The following is a 17,750-nucleotide window of genomic DNA, read 5'->3' as shown; positions in this document are numbered from 1 at the left end:
AACCGGAGCAGTAATCAAGTCTCACAACTAACAGAGGTCCACAACCAGATAGACGTGCTCACCCCAAAATTCAATCACAATGCCAATACTACTTAAATTATTCCATAATTGGAAAAATCAAACAAAAGTCTTCCAAGTTGCTTTTATGAAGCCGGTATTATTCTGATACTAAATCCAGACAGACAGACAGACAGACAGACACACACACACACACACACACACACACACAGACACAGGAAAAAAATTTACAGAAGGATAGCTGATGAGCAGATGCAAAATTCTCAACTGAACTTAAGATCATACCATGAAGATCACTCATCATGACCAATCAGGCTTCATTCAAGAGATGTAGGGATAATTCAAATATGTTAATTAGTAAAAGCTGTCCGTCAAGTAAATGTACTCAACAGAGAACATATGTGACCATCTCCTTAAAAGCATCCTTTCTTGATAAACGTCACAGTGACTTAACAGAGAAAGCCTCTCATGACACAAACAGAGATTGTGTAAACAAACCTAGTCAGTCGTCATGTTGTTAAATGAAGAAACTAGCATTCCCTTAAGGTCAGTAGCAAGGCAAGGGTGCTCACTGCATCTACTACTATTCCATGCAGAGCTTGAAATCTCAGCTAGAACAGTAAGACAAGCAAAGGAAACATGTACACAATATAATTCTGTACACAAAGCCCTAAAGACTATCCTAGGTTGTATCTATTGCTATGATAAGCACCATTACCATTCCTTTGTAAGGGAACAAAAAAGGTGTATTTAACTTAAACATCCTGCTCTCAGCCTAGCACTGAAGGAATCCAAGGCAAAACTAAAACAGACGTCCTGGAGAAACACTGCTTACTGGCTTATTCAGCATGCTTTCTCACATCCCAGGACCACCGGCTTTGGGGTTACACTGCCACCCAATAAGGTGGGCCCTTTCACATCACCTAATCAATAAAATGCCTACAGGTCATAAGTCTGTGTGACTGCTTCTCTGTATGAGCAGTATGTCCATGAAGTACCCAACTGGAGTTAGAGGTAGTTGTGAGTGACCATGTGGGTTTTGAGAACCCAACCTGGGCAAACACTTTTTACCACAGGGCCATCACTCCAGCTGCACCACATCATCCCACCAAATTCTTATTGCTCACAAATACTTCCAGCGAATTAACAGGATATAAAAGTATCTGAAACCTTGAAACTGTCTAGACCAGTGGTTATAAACGTTCCTAACTCTGTGTCCCTTTAATACAGCTCCTCATGTTGTGGAGAACCCCAACCATAAATTATTTCATTGCTACTACATAACTGTAATTTTACTGCTCTTATGAATCATCAATAACTCTTCTCAGATGGTTTAGGCTACCCTGGGAAAGGGTTGTTGATCCCACAGATGGTTTAGGCTACCCTGGGAAAGGGTTGCTTGATCCCACAGATGGTTTAGGCTACCCTGGGAAAGGGTTGTTGATCCCACAGGGGTCTCTACTTACAGGAAAAAGTAGGGGTAGATGGCACCAAATAGGCCTACGTAAAGACACTGGGAACAGGACCTGGCAGTGCAGGAAAGGAGCCAACAATGAAAACACTTCTGTACAGTAAAGGCAACTGCCAGGTGAGAAGAGGAAGTCCACACAATGAAGAGAAGAAGTCTTTGCCAGCTACACATATACCAGGGATTGGTATCTACAATACACAAAAGACTAAAAACTGAAACATAAAGAAAACAATTTTAAAACAGGCTAAGGGACTAAAAAGAAGGAATCCAAACGGCTAGTGAACACTTAAAATCTTTTCAGTATTCTTAGTTATAATGGAAATACAAATGAAATCTACTCTAAGATCTGACCTCACAACAGACAGAAAGACCATCACTATCAAGAATACAAATGGTGTACATATGGAGAAACAACAAACAAAAGGGAGATAACTCAGATATTCATAAACAAGTCTTTCTGGATGCCATGGCTACCACTGACTGTTGTAGCCATTTGGAGACTGACCCTTTTATCATGCAGAAAGACATGGTTAGGATAGTATTGTATACACATGAATAATCTTGCCTATTATAACCTTCCATGCAAGTTGGAGATATAATCAGAAGGCTCACACCCCCCACACACACCCCAGACTGCCAAAGAGGTGGGAAGAGCAAAGCCAAAAAAAAAGAAGAAGAAGAAGAAGAAGAAGAAGAGGAAGAGGAAGAGGAAGAGGAAGAGGAAGAGGAAGAGGAAGAGGAAGAAGAAGAAGAAGAAGAAGAAGAAGAAGAAGAAGAAGAAGAAGTAGAAGTAGTAGTAGTAGTTAGTAGTAGTAGTAGTAGTTTGTTTCACAGTTTTTGTTTTGTTTTTTTCCCCTTGAAACAGGGTTTCTCTGTGTATCTCTGGCTGTCCTAGAATTCACTCTGTAGACCTCAAACTCAGATTTATCTGCCTTTGGTTCCCAAGTGCAGAAATTAAAGGCATGTGCCACTACAACAACTAGACAAGCAAAATGAAATTAAAAAAAAGAAAGAAAGAAAGTCATTCATTAAAATCATCCCAAGATATACTTTTCACACTCCTCCTTTGTGTGGTAAATCCAATAATCCACAAAGATTTTCCCCAAGCACATGCTGAGATACTTGTTGCCTTTTTTATTTTAAAGATAGGATCTCATATACACCAGGCTGTCCTCAAACATGCTCTGATGATGACCCTGGCGATCCTCTGCCTGTATGTCCCTAAACACTGGGATCACAGGTGTGTGGTACCACGTAGGACTTCCATCCATCCAGTCTAAAATCAGGAAAAACATCCAGGTATGAAACATAAAGGTGAAATTAAATGTTACCTCAAACTCAGAAATTTCAGCCAAGTTATTTTCATCTGACTTCTCCAGTGTTTCATTAGCCCACTTGCTTTCAGCCTCAGCAAGTTCCTTCTCAGTTAGCCTGCTGGGTTTGTCTAACACCTAAGGGAAATGGAAAGACATCTTTGTTAGCATTCTTAAAGGCCTCTAACATCAGGAAGCACCACACATTGAAAGCAAGCATACCCCCTTTTCACTCCTTCAGAAACAATCAACAGAGCCAGATCCTTTAACACATTTGTGTTCTTAGCATAAAAAAGGCTGAGGTGGGAGCACAGCTGCACAGGGAGACAATGTTTCAAAATAACAGTAATAATAACAGGAACACAAAACCAAACCCAGAACTCCCTTAAGTAGCAATTCCTTTAGGACACAAGGACTGCACACACATCACTCACAATTTCATTTACATAAAACATCAAGACCCCAGTGTAAAAACCATGACAAACATAAGAATTGTATTGCAGATATGGCCAACATTACACTGATTACAAATCTTTATCTTTAATTTTGTTCAAATGGTTGACATTTACTAAGATAAACCTTTTCATCTGTATTTTTTTGTAATACATACCAGTGATTTTCATCAGCATGTATGTCTATGCTCCACATGTGAGCTTGTTCCCCCTCCCCCAACCTACCCCTCAACCAGGCCTGAAAGGGCCCTGGATTCCCTGGAATTAGGATTACTGAGACTGTGACCCACAGTGTAGGTAGGAGTCAGCCTGGGTCCTCTGGAGGAGCAGCTGAGCCATTTCTCTATCCCTAAGGTAAATTTAATGCAAAAGAAAGGCCCAAATATGTTATCTTTATAATTTGTGATAAATTATATAAAGCATACTTCTTGTACAAGAGGTTAAAGACTTGAATTTCATTGTTTGGCATAACACTACTCTCTTTCTGTACCAAATACAACACAATCAGAGCATGGGCTTTGGAGGGACCAGCAGATTACAAACAGTATGCAGTGTTGCTCAGTCACTGGTTAGGACTTATTTCCTTCACAAAGCAGTTGTAAGAATAAAGATAAAGGACTTTAAAAAACCTGTATCTGGTATTTTCTGCTTTCTATATTCACTGACAAATTTTTTATACTAAGACACTTTTGAAAAGAGATGAGTGAGTTCATTGAGGAAATATAAAAACAAAAAAAGCATCGTTCTGGCCCACTGAACTCTAGTAAGGAAGGGAAGCAGCAGAGCTCAGATTAGAAATCCTTTCCTTAGGAAAGTCAGGATTCACACACCAGATAATTTCCTCAAAGTGCTAGCTGCTCCTTATGTACCATTCTTCATGGTGGCCTGCTGACTTCATCCTATTTCCTAGAACAATGTTTACCAACTACAAGGCTTCGCCCCTAACCTGATATATACCTGTGTGTTCCTGACTACAAATAACTCTCTTCTCCTCCTGCCAGTCTATGATTAATCTTGATTTTCAGCGAAGGAATATGGCATCAACTAAGAAACACGCCCCTGTAAGGCGGCTTCCTTCCAGGAAGGACTGACTGGGTTGGGGAAGGCTTGTGCGCATGGAGCCTCCCGAAAGGAAGCCAGACGGGAAAAGGCTTTTCTTGAAAAGGTCCAAGGAAAAGGCAGTGCTGTGGCTGCAGTGCTGTGGCTGCAATGCTGTGGCTGCCGCCTCCCATGATGTCTGAGCCCGGTTCCTCTGGCCTGCACTGAGATCACTGAGGGATCCAGTGATGTGGGCTGAGCAGATCTCATCCTCAGCCTGTGCCGGGCGCTGCTAGCCGCAGACTATAGACCTCTATTGTCTGATCATGATACGAGTGCTTGTACGTGTACACACACACACACAGCACTGTGAAGTATTTTGCTTCAAATAATACTTAGACTATTTTGACTCACTTATTGAGTGAAACTGCAGGTTTCTGTGAACCTAGGAATGGCAGCAAAAAGCTGTATATTACTTTATAATAAGACATCTACATAAGCAAAGTAAGAAAAGGCTGTAAAACCAGCCTTTTCTAGGACACTCGTGTCTGTGTATTAGAGGACAAACACTTGGCCTAGAGAAGCAGCCACAGTGTTCCTCAGAGACTCAACCCAGGAACACTGGTCTGCATAATTTGGTTCTAGCTCACAGTCATCCTTAACTCCAACTCCACGGGCTCTGATGACCTCTGGTACTAGCACACAAAGACATCACTTTAAAATAATCATTTTTTAAAAAGCAAAAACAAAACAAGCCAGCTAAACTGAGTCAGCCCTAAGCCTCTAGGCCACTGTGCACTGCAAGACGTAGAATCAGCTGGGGGCCGATGCCTTGTGTACGTGATGCCTGGTGTTACGGCTCCCACGCACATAATACAAGTTGTCAGGGTTATCCTCTATAAACCTCTATTGTCTGTTCATCTTCCTGTCTCAGCCTTCAAGTACTGGCACTATAGGTGTAAGGTATATACAGTATATAGGTATAAGGCACCTACACAGCACAGAAGGTTAAAATAGTATTAAGAGAATATATTAATAGAAATATAAAAAAATGTTAAAAAAAACAAAAGCATATTCAAAAAATGTACACTTAATTTTAAAGAGAGGTTTATGTTTTAAAAAGGGTTATAGAGCAAAACCAAGCTAATGACTGCTAAGCTCTTGTAAAAGATAAAGCCATAATGTATTTGCAACAAAAAGCCTTCGGCTGAGAAGGCAATCTTAAGAGCTCAGGAGGCTGATGCAACATTATCAGGACCAGCCTGGGCTACTACTTAGTAAGTTCCAATTTAAAAGACATACATAAAATACAGAAGGGCTGGGGATGTCCTCAGTAGTAAAAACATCTCTCCAGACCACCCACTGCCACAAAACAAAACAGAAAACAACATGACATTCCAAAAGCCTGAGATTTCTGAGGACCCCAGTGATAAGATTTGCCACAGAAAGATTACTTTTCCTCTCAGGATGAGAGGCTGCTGCCCCCTGTGGACCAGCACCAGATCATAACTATTTTTGCTTAAAAATCAAAAACATTAAAAGAAAAATGAAAAGCAGAGAGTAGGTAAACAAGTTCTGAGCAGGGGAAGGCTGTGAGACTGGCACACGTAACTGGCGGAAGAGCCTGGGCTCCACCTTCCAACACATAGGTACACAAGGAGCAGCCCGCAACGCTGAGGAGATGATCCGCCGGTGAATCCTGGCTTTCCTATAAAACTGAGATTTAAACTTAATTACAGAACTTTACTGAGTTAATAAAAGAGGAAATGCTGAATATAAGAATTGAGCAGTTTTAAACTTATGTTACACTTCTGTCTATATTCTCAGTTCTCTAAATCAAAGCAAACCCTAGGAGTACACTTAGATAGTACATTTAGATATCAATACATTTAGATTAGATAGTACATTTAGATAACAATTCCCATTTGGTTACTGGAGATGACGAAAGGCTACAGAGAAAACTTACAGAAAAAGATCAATGAGAAAAATGATCATTTATTTTTCAAGCTTTGATAACTTAAAATTCAAGGTTTCAAATGAGTCCACTTAGCAGCACAAGCATCCACAGTAACATGTGTGCTGGGCAATCCGTCATCTTCACATGCTATTTCTATCGAACTTTTCAAAAATAACAAACCTTGGATGAAGATACTGCTGATGAACTTGAGGGTGAAGTATCTCTTGATGTTTTCAAAGACTGGATGGATCTCTCTTTACCTATGTAACAATGCCAAGAGAGAATACATGAAAAGAAACAAAGTAAGATAGGGTTTCTACTTCAGGTGTTTATAGTTCTGTAGCTGGATTAACAGGGAAAGCTGGATGTGTACATTAATACTGAAATTTCTTATCACAATTATATTAACATTGAAATCTACCTCTCTTAGTAACATCACAAAACTGAAAGTATAATGTAGAATGAAATAACATCATAGACCCCAGCAATGTCAGCTGATGACCACAGAAATGCTGAGAAAGGCAGAAGACATTTTAATTAGTGTGTCTCCTCAGACCTCCTTGCCACAGCAAGGCAATCTCTAAAGACTTGGGCTTCTAACCACCCAAGGTGGTATTAACACCTCTTTCCCAGGTCCTGAAGACAGGAAGCCTCTCTATGCCAGCGCCAGCCACTTTCAGCCAGGGAACAATTCTGTTCTTTCCACCTCGGTCTTGGGCAGTGTGCAAACCACAAGGTTTCCTGTTGCTGATAATCTTTAACATATCATAGTATAAATACGTGGAATGTTATTACAGTTAGTATGTAGCTATCACAGGGCTTTCAGTTAAGGAGCAGCCCAAGGAATGCTATACACAGGTAATTTAGCAGATACTCCTAAAATATTCACACCATTTAAAAGAATTTAGAAACCCATTAATTCAGAACACTGATCCAGAGCCTGGCATGAATGTTAATAAACGCTTGTTTATGAGATAAAGTCACCATAATTAGTTATTTCAGATACTCACATGACATTTCATGGAATCATTTTTAACAGAAACATAGCCAGAAAATATATTAATATTACTTTAGCAAGTTCAACAATCAAAAACTTATTTAATTTAGTTTTTAGTAAGCTAATTTAGTTAAGCTAATTTGTTTAAATGTTACCTTACATTCAATCCTGTAGTCTTAGATTCTGAAACCCTAAACTATTATTAACAAAGTTGTTTTAGAAAGTGGCCACACAGATGCTGCTGAAGCCTGGAAAGGGGAAGAAAGCCAGGAGAGCAGGCAAGAGCAAAGCAGACAACCGCCCGCGCCCGCCTGTGGAGCGCAGCAAAGCCAGCTTTAAATGGTGCCTCTTTAAGCTTCCTTGCTGTAGCTAAGCAAGCTCTAGAGACCTGGGGTGGTTTTTAAACAACAGCTCATCCCAAGGTCCTGAAGACAAGAAGCCACTTTACACAGCGGCTCTCAGCCACAGGACAGTCTTGTTCTTCTCACCCTGGTCCTGGGCAGTGTGTAAAGATATTGATTGTGTTCGGTTAGGGAGTAGCAATTGACTTATGACAACTGCAGGCCCAAAATGATACGAGAGTCTTTAGGGGGGCAGCCCCACCATCAACCTTATCAGAATCATCGGCTTTACTAATGCTGAGTCTGAGTGAGAACCTCTACTATTCCATTCTGTAGTTCCAACAGGTTTTTGGCTCTAGATTCTTGTGGTACCACAATCCTGGCACCCTAAGTTTCAGGCCAGCCAAGGCTGAATAGTTGAGACCTAAAAATAAATTAGTCAAGAGCATAATTCAGTCATTCCTTACTTATTCCTAAGTCATATATACTACACAGTAAAGTCTATACTACTGCCAAAAAGCACCTCAACAGCGGTTAACCTGTAGGTGACAACCCCTCTGGGGTCACAGATCAGATACTTACATTACATTTCCAAACAGTAGCCAAATTACAGTCATGAAGTAGCAACAAACTCATTTCATGGTTGGGCTCATCACAGCATGAGGAAATGTATTAAAGGTTCGGCAAAGGGTTCCGGTTGAAAACCCTGTCCCAGAGGAACAAGTACCATCTTTTTAGTAGCTTTGGTCTACTTAGCTGTTAGGAGCAAAAGTGGGCATTGGAAGTCATGTAGAAAACTAACTTATTTCCTACACTTAGGTTACAATGTCTTCTCTACCCTATTCTGAAACAGTCCTTTGAGAGAAGATAAGGTGCTGAACCAATCAGCCCAAAGCAGGCTAAATAAAGGTATAATTATGTCAGGTAGCTAGTTATGTATGAGCAGGCTTGAAGGTCAGTAACTGGGAAATGACCTGTCCCCCCAAAGACAGCAAACTGCAAAACTAAGAACTACAACGAGAAAACTCTGATTATGGGTCAAAGATTGGTGTGTGTGTGTGTGTGTGTGTGTGTGTGTGTGTGTGTGTGTATATATATATATATATATATATATATATATATATGAGAGTTATATACTTGGCCCTAATGGAGACTGGCATTCTGACAATCCAGAAGGTCTGAATATCACTGTGGAGCTAAAGGAGATAGCCATGTCCTTTGTCCACTTCTTTAAAACTTAATCCAAATGGGCTTGTCAATCACTTGTGCAGGAAAAGATCCTTCTGAGCAAACTACCTGTCCTAGAGACCTTAGGAATACTAGAAAGACTGACTATATACAGGGAATGGGCAATGGTCCCTTCGGCCACTGGCCATTATCACCCTGCAAGTGTGCTCCTTTCAGTTCTGTAATCAACCCCACTGTCATCTACTATACTACGCACTATTTCTGCATGGCTCGTCTGCTCCCAAGGTCACAAGGATAAAAAGCCCAGGGAAGGCCAGAGCGGAATCATGGTGCCAGTTACATATTTAATTTTAGCATGCATCAGCTAGAACACAGGAAAACAAAAACAAAAACAAAACACAAACAAAAACTCAGCAACACACGCAGAAAAGATGGCAAACAACTGTCAATCTCAGACTTTGCCTTACAAACAGTTCATTACTATTGTAGCTAGGCCAGGTATGATCAACTGCAGCCCAAGAACCTTTCCTAATTCCAGACGCTGACTGGCTAACAGAAGCAGACATCAACCAATCTTGGTATGCAAAGCAAAGGACTGCTCAGGGCGAATCTCACACACACTCATTTATATCTGTTACATAAATGAGTGGACAAGCAGAAAGCAAATGACAAAGACATAAACACAGATGACAGCAAAAACCACAGAGTCAGTAGAAACCTCTAGCTTCTTCCCACTGCCAAGGTCTCATTCTACAGGTTCTGTACACCCCTGGCAGCTATTCCTGACCAGGAACAGCTGGCCCCGACAACCAACTACCTGGATAACTGTATTGCTATCCAACCCTGCTGACTGGAGACTTGAGAGCAATAAGATACTTTCCCCATTTCAATAACTTCTCAAGTCAAACCTCCCACCCTTCAAAATTCCAGATCAGAACCTACTTTCAAACTCACCTCTTCCTCGAATTGCTTCATTCTGTCGTTTGTAGGAAGCACCGACACGCGAGGACTCTAGGGAAAGGTGGCAGGGAGGGATTAACACCAGCAGCTCTGTGCCCGGAGGAGCAAGGGAAGAGCCCAGGAGAATGAGCAAGGAGAAAGGGGCTTCTGAGCACTTGCTGGTGATACTCAACTCCTAGCCTGCTTCAAGCTGAGCTGCCTGAGCAGCCTGAACTGAAGGGAAACCAAGGTAGAAAGGAGAGAACCGAACGTTCTGCATACTGAAATCACTCAGAGAACAGACACCTGACTGTTCCGAAAAACCATCTTTTTAACAAAAAAATGTGTATGTATCTAGATTAACAAAGATACAAAGAGACTTTGTATACGCCTCCTAAATTTGCCCTTTAAAAGTATCTAGTAATTATTTTCTTACAAGAAAGAGACTGGAGAGTAAGAGCTCAGCCAGACACTCATGAGCTGTCTCAGAGGGCTACTCAGAGCCTAGCTGAGACTGTGTGTAACAAGAAAAGCTTTTTTTTCCATGTGTCCAACCATTCAAACACCACAGTTTAGCATCTCCCCACTCCAGAAACCAGTAACCTGCATTCAAAAAATTCTATAAAGTTCAATTATCTGGCCCATTGATATTCCCGTGTGTACACACACAATACATTGTTTGTCTTTCCCCTGTTAACCTGTCTCCTGTCAATTTGTTTCACAATTATAAACTATCAGAGAAGATAGAAAGAAAAAGTTTAATTCCTCAATGAAGTTCAGCCAAGTGAAAGAGATGGGGGGAAGGGGGGACAAGCTAAGGACAGCATCAGAGGACATAAAAACATTAAGTGGAAAAGCACCAACATTTGCTCATATAATAACCATAATGTTCACATTTAAAGATGTGGGGCAGGATCACATGTCAGGTAGGGAGGGACTGGAAGCTAAGTCACCATTAGAAATATAACACAGTAACAGGAACATTGTCTGACTTGTTCTTAGTAACAATACTCTAATAGTACAATATCTAAAACTTACTGACTTTTCTCTACAAAGTCTCTTGGAATCTCAAAACATTTCAATAGCTTCTTGTAGAGACAGAAAGACCAAAAATAAAGGGCCCAAAATAAAAGGCAGAATCCCTTACTCTAACAATGAGACCCTCAAAGCTCTAATACCATCCCTAGTTCAATTTGTAAAGACAAAAAATAGTCTGACACAGCCCACATCTGGGCTGTTAGAGCTTTAAAAGAAATACATTCAGAAATTTTATTAACACAAAACAGAAAGAACTGACAAATGAGACCTATAGCTATAAAAACATTATAAAAGAAATGTTTTTGGATAAGAAACCAACCATTTTTTTATGGTAAATTGGTTTCATCCTAAAGTAAAAGATGATTATAAAGGATATTAGGGTTGAAAAAGTGGTTAAGAGTGCACAGGCTCACCAGGCAGTGGTGGCGTGGCGCACGCCTTTAATCCCAGCACTTGGGAGGCAGAGGCAGGCGGATTTCTGAGTTCGAGGCCAGCCTGGTCTACAGAGTGAGGAGTTCCAGGACAGCCAGGGCTCTTCTTCCAGGTCAGAGCTGGATTCCCAGTATCCATCCACATCACGCAACTCACTATCACCTGACACTGCAACGTCAGGGGATCTGGCACCTCACAGGAGCCTGCACTCATGTGCTCACACTCATGGAATTATAAAAATAAAATGAATCATTGAAAAAGTATGTAACTTGGTTTTGATAAGAGCTCACATGAAAGAGATTGCCTGGAGTCTCTGATATGGCTAATATCTATTGTCAACTTGATGGGCTCTACCTACAATCACTTACTAGACCAAACACAGTTAACTAAGAAAGGAAGGCCCACTCACAAAGGATGGCACGTGACCTGTATCTGGGTCCCTGACTGACTAAAGAGAGAGCAAACTAAGCACGGTCTTTACCTGCTCTTGGCTCCCTCACTAAGTGTGATCTGAGTGGCTGCCTCAAGCTCTTGGCCTGATGTGATGGGTTGCACTGGGTACAGTGAGCCAAAAGAAATACTTTCTCGTTCCAGCCCAACCTTCACAAAAAAAGAAAAGAAAAATGAAGAAGTGGTGTGAAGGCTGGGGTGATGTTAGGTCTGTAAAGTGCTTGCCTTCCTTGCAGTTATGAGGTATATGCATTGGGATTCACAGAACCCACATTTTTAGAAGGCAGAGTGGTTCCCTGCACTTACAACCCAGTGCTGAGAAGGCAAAGCAACCCACAGCTACCAGCCTGAAAGGGATGTTAAAACGGGGGGTGGGGGGGGGGGAGCTGATAGTACCTGAAGAACATACCCAAACGTGCCCCCCACACACATACACACACTGATATGGGTTTAAAAATACTTGTTTAAAGAACAAAGATCTTGCGGATTTCTGAGTTTGAGGCCAGCCTGGTCTACAGAGTGAGTTCAAGGACAGCCAGGGCTATACAGAGAAGAAACCCTGTCTCGAAAAAACAACAACAAAAAAACCCAAAGATCTTGTATTATATTTTGTCAAGCTAACTTGGGATTTCTATGGAGTTTGTCAGGCTTTTTTTTAGCTAATTAAAACTTCACTTAGATTACTAAAAATTGACATTTGATTTTTATATCTGTGCTGTTCAAGCTTTTACTAATGTGAGAAAAATACCCAAGATAAACAAAATATAAAGATGAAAGGCTTATTTTGGCTCAAAATTTACTTGAGTTCTTCTCCCTCTGAGATAACTGGGCCCAGCTACTGCAACCTCTTGTCCTATGATAATCGTGACAGATACAGGTGATAGGAGAGACCTAGACTCATCTCTGCAAGGATGGCAGGAAAAGGCACCTGTACTAGAAGCACCTTTTGTGGCCCACAGCCAAAGACCTAACTTCTTCCAAACAGGCCCCGGCACTTCCAGCTCTAGGCTGAGGACCATGCCCTCCACATGTGGGTCTCTGGGTATTTTGGGCCCTACTGCTTTTGTCTCTGTGTTCTCTCCTCTTTGTTGACTAACCTTTCCAAAGTCTAAGCGTTCTCTAATCTCATTTCTTTTGCTCTCCTTTTCTTCCTTGGCAGCAACTGAAGCTGAACACAAAGGTCTTCAATCCATCTCACACGCTCATCTTTAGAAATAGGTAAAAATACAAGCCCAAAACAATCCTGCTCTTTAATGAAACTTGCTTAAAAATAAATAAACTGATCTTTATATTAGGATGCAGGAAAGAAATCAGGGAAGGGAAATTCTGAAAGTAATGGAAGAGTTGAACATCATGTCTATAGATGCACGATTTAAGGAGTGATATACCTGGCATGATGACACATGCCTATATCATCAACACTCAAGAGGCTGACGCATAAGGACTAAGTTCAAAGCAATGTTAGGCTACAGTTCACCCAGGTCTATAAGGCACAATCATGTCAAGTTTCACAACTTCTCTTTCAATACCTACACATTAAGGCAGCTCTCACGGTTCCTCAGAAATTTCCTTCTGTAGTAGCTACTAATTAATACAGAAGCTTATACTCAGCTGGTCAAAGTGCACAGAGTAAGACAGCTAAATGTTGACAACTCCATCAGGCCCCGTCCTCCCAAGCCCAGGGATCACTATGGAAGAGGGGCAGAAAGACTGTTGAGAGCCCGAGTTTCTGGAAGATTGCTGTGAAACACAGCTTTCCAGACACAACACAACCCTTACACACAAGAACTCAACAGTGCTGTAACTGCATGTGCAAGACCTGCACAAAACCAAGCCAGCCAAAACCCCAGCATGGATGGGGCCAGTCTCACAAAGTCCCATCCCTGACTGAGGAGTTATTGGCAGTTGATGGCTATTAGGAAAGAAAGAAATACAGCCTCTGAGAGGTTGCTCACAGTGCAGGCTGGACCTCCACCCATGCACACACTGGTTAAAAAAAGACCATGAAGTTGGGAGGAAGGAGGAAGGGAAGGATATAAAATAGAATTTGGTATGGATTTATCAAAACACTGTATACATGCATAAAATTTTCAGTAGTAAATAAAAATACTAAAAAAAATTGCTACCAATAAAAAGCACAAATGAGGAAGAAAAATGAATTTCAAATTTTCGTTGATTTACAACTGTTCAACTTATATATTCCAATGTCATGATGGTAGAATAGCCACATGCATTCAGAAGACTTTCTTCAAGTTCTGACCTTTTCTAGGGATGAGGGTTAATTTTAATCATCTAATTGACATAATGTACAAATCACCTGATAACAGAGTCTCAATGAGAGATCCTCAAGATCGGGTATCTTGTCTTGTCTGTTTGTCGATGTGGAAAGTACTGATCACTAAGGCCCATACAATTCCTAAGCAGTGGAGGGAGAGAGCTGTGCTCACAGCTGATGGCTACCTCCTGAAGTGGACATAACCTGACTGGCCACTTCCAGTCCCTGGCATCTTGACTTCCCTGACTGATGGACTAAAACCGCCACCCCTCTCCCCTAAGCTGCTTGTTAACAGGATATTTTTATCACAGAAATGAAACTAAGTCATGTGACATGCTACATGAAATACTGAATGCTATCAGGAACAGTGAGCCATGCTAATCACAACGACCAGCAGTCCAAACCATAAGGTACTGTTTCTAACTATGAAGCTTAGTGGGTAAGGTGTATTATTTAATTCATTACCATCTAAAAGACATATTCAACTTGTAACTGAAATTGGTGCCATTGTAAGCTAACAAGCATTTCCACTGGATGCATATACTAGCTATAAAGTGTTTAGCACTGAAGTGAAACAAAGTTATATACACAACCTAAAAGCTCTGAAGAAATATTGAGTCCTGCAAGAGTTTGTCTTTGGTGACTCCTTACGAGTAATAGCAAAGAACACATCTAATACTTCAAACAAGGAAAAATGTAAGCAGAGACATCCACTTTAACAAATGCTATTCTAAAAATCACCAAGAACAAAGGCTACTGTAGAAACCCAAACCAGAAAGCATCATCATAGATGACCAAGTTATGGGCTATGCATTGCAGATTATTGTACTGAGTGCAGTCCTTAACAGTCATGGACATGACAGACACAATTAATTCAAGAAACAAACTCCACAACACTGATACTATACTGACTTTCTCTCAACAGTGTAAGATTTAAAATTAAAATAAAAGCAAAGGAAGCATACAGATGACAAGAAAGTTTTTGAAATAATTACAAGAATTTAATGAATGACCAGACTCAGAAGGACAAACACTGCATATTTTCTCCCATCAGTTAACTGTGATTACAGTGTATAAAGACAAAAGAGATACTATTTGGGAAGAATAAGGGGATTACAAGATGGGAAACAGTGTGGCAGAAGACAATATGATCAAAGGACAGCATATAAATAAATAAATATTCTATATAGTTAATATACACTGATTTAAAAAATATAAGGCCTTTGAAGAATAGGTGTGGAGACTGAACTTGACAGTTCTGATGTCACTTTTAATGCTAAACAAATTATAAATGATTAGAGTATAAGAAAATAAAGTAACCCAGGTAACCCTACATGGTTAGCGTAAGTATGGGCACCAAAAAGCACTAAATCCAATGTGTCACAGCTGTCTTCAGAACAGTCCCATGAGGGGCCAGAGACAAAAGTTCAAAGTACTAAAGTCAATCTGAGGACCTGGGCATGGTGGTGCATACCTACAGCCCCAGAACTCAGAAAGCAGAGCTAGCAGGCTAAGAGAACCCAGGCAGTTAGGCCAGTTTGAAGCCAACTAGAGCTACATGAGACCCCTCCCAAAGTAAACAAACAGAAGCAAAATCATTGAGCGGCTTGTAATTACAAACCCTGCCAATAAACAAATACGTTGCCAACCCTGATAGCCTGAGTTCAATTACACAGGGCTCACACTGATTTTCCCCAAGTAGTACCCTGACATCCATATGTACACGGTGACGTCCATACACACAAAGGCAAATGAAAGACACACTAGCAATAATGAAAGATGGGGAAAGATGGATCCAGCAATGAAGTGCTCACCTCATAAGCCTGAGGACCTGAATATGGCCCCCAGCACGCAAGTGGAAAATCAGGGAGATTAGTGAGGAAGGCGCAATCTACTTGATAAAAGGGATTTTCTAACCTCTGCACATAGGCCAAGATGTGTGTATGACCCCACCCCCACAAAAAACAAATAAATAGATGTACTTTTATAATTGAACAGAAAACTTGGGCATGGTGACATATGCTTGAAATCTTAGTGTTGAGGAGGCAGAGACAGGCAGAGCCCCAGTCGGTGGTCACTGCTCTACTCTTTAGTAGTAAGCTCCAGCCAACAAGAGACGCCATCTCAAAGAAGGTGGACAGCATTCCTGAAGATGATACCCAAAGAAATCCTGTTGTCCTACACACACACACACACACACACACACACACACACACACACACACACACAAACACACACACAGGGCTAGAAACTTAGCCCAGTAATGACACTAGTGTGTTCCAAGTCCTTGCTCCGTCCCTAGCTGGGGTAGGGTTGGGATTGAAGAATTAAAATAAGGGCACGAGGAATAATAAAATTGTTATCTTCACCTAATATTGATATTTATAGAAATATTTAAAATCATGAGGCTTTATAAATCACTATGCTCTGCCTAGTTCATTTACCCCATACATTGTCCTGTTCTGTTACTGTTCTAATGTCCTGGGGTGGCCTATGTTTCTGACCAAGGCTAAGACAGTGTTCTGGAGATCCTGATCAAAGTGCAGACAAGAAAAAAAAAATGATGCCCCCACAAGTCTGCTCTAAGCCAGTTCCAGCCTGCACTCAGGAGGCTGAGGCAGGAGTATTACTGGGAGCTCAAAGCTATCCTGAGACACACACATAATGAGTTCCAGAGCAGCCTGGGGTAGTAGCTAAATTCTGCCTCAAAACAAAAAAAAAAAAAGAAAAGAATTTTCTGTTTCAGAAGATAAACAGAGATCTGGGCTCACCGCCCTGCTACAGTCTCCTTTAATGACTTCACTAGGTATTACCAAGCAAGAGCCTCGATTCCACTGTTTCGTAAGACTTCATTATCAGCTGTCAGACATTTTTCTTTTTCACTAAACTGTTAAGACAATTACATTTAAGCTATGCACTTCTGTACAAGGTTGGGAGATTGAAAGATGTGTGGCTTCTTAAATCTCTCTCTATTCACACTAGCTCTGAGTAGGCTTAAAGGTTGTCTACTGCCTGCCTGAGTTGGGGGTCACAGGAAAAAGACTAGTGCGTAAATGCACCCGGAAATCACATGTCCATGGCTGTTCATTTCAGTTGTTCGTTTCAGTTCTTCAAAGTACATAGGTCTTAGGGTTTCCATTGCTGTGAGCAGACACCATGACCAACGGACAACATTTAACTGAGACTGGCTTACAGGTTCTGAAGTTCAACCCATTATCATCACAGCAGGAAGCATGGCAGCATCCAGGCAGACACAGCTCTGGAGGAGCTGAAATTTCTACATCTTGTTCCAAATACAAACAGGAGAAAACTGGCTCCCACATGGCTAGGAGGAGGATCTCAAAGACCACCTCCACAGTGACACACTTCCTCCAACAAAGCCACACCCACTCCAACAAGACACCAAGTGCCACTCCCTGGGCCAAGGATATTCAAACCACCACACCATACGTTTTTAAAAAATAATTTTTTCTGGGGCTGCTCTTCTAGGACTCCAGTTCAATTCCCAACACACTGTGGCTCACAAGCATTTCTAACTCTAATTCTAGGAAATCCATCGCCCCCTTCTGGCCTTCTAGGGTACTAGGCAGTCACAGACATACAAGTAGTATGTCTGCTGCACAGACACAGGAGCAGACAACACATCCATACACATTAAATAAATTAAGAAACAAAACCTTGTTCTTTGTGTATGTGTGTGTGCACATTTACGTGTATGAACAGACACAGACATGTCATGGCACACACATGGAGTTAGGAGGACAACCTTTAGTGTTGTCACTGACTTTCTGCCTTGTGTGTCTCTCTTAATGCCCACCATTGTATACAGCAGGCTAGCTGA

General features: G+C 41.2%; 1 protein-coding gene across 11 annotated transcripts in view; it reads right to left on the bottom strand.

Moving 5' to 3' along the window:
- The window catches only part of Pphln1 (periphilin 1), a 95,465-nt gene that overhangs the window by 31,366 nt on the left and 46,349 nt on the right, over positions 1-17,750 (bottom strand). For 7 of the 11 annotated variants that reach the window (XM_034516166.2, XM_034516170.2, XM_076911934.1 and 4 more), the window contains 3 exons: positions 9,730-9,786; positions 6,430-6,509; positions 2,821-2,940 (listed from right to left, as the gene is read on the bottom strand). In XM_034516166.2, coding sequence (XP_034372057.1) covers positions 2,821-2,940; positions 6,430-6,509; positions 9,730-9,786 — 257 coding nt within the window. The remainder of the gene's footprint in view (positions 1-2,820; positions 2,941-6,429; positions 6,510-9,729; positions 9,787-17,750) is intronic. The other 4 variants (XM_034516167.2, XM_034516171.2, XM_076911936.1 and 1 more) reach the window with 1 other exon arrangement.

This window comes from Arvicanthis niloticus, chromosome 13 (assembly GCF_011762505.2).
Source record: "Arvicanthis niloticus isolate mArvNil1 chromosome 13, mArvNil1.pat.X, whole genome shotgun sequence".
NCBI classification, from domain to species: domain Eukaryota; kingdom Metazoa; phylum Chordata; class Mammalia; order Rodentia; family Muridae; genus Arvicanthis; species Arvicanthis niloticus.
The sequence above is the reverse complement of the archived record's forward strand: the minus strand, read 5'-3'. Positions and strand labels throughout refer to the sequence as shown.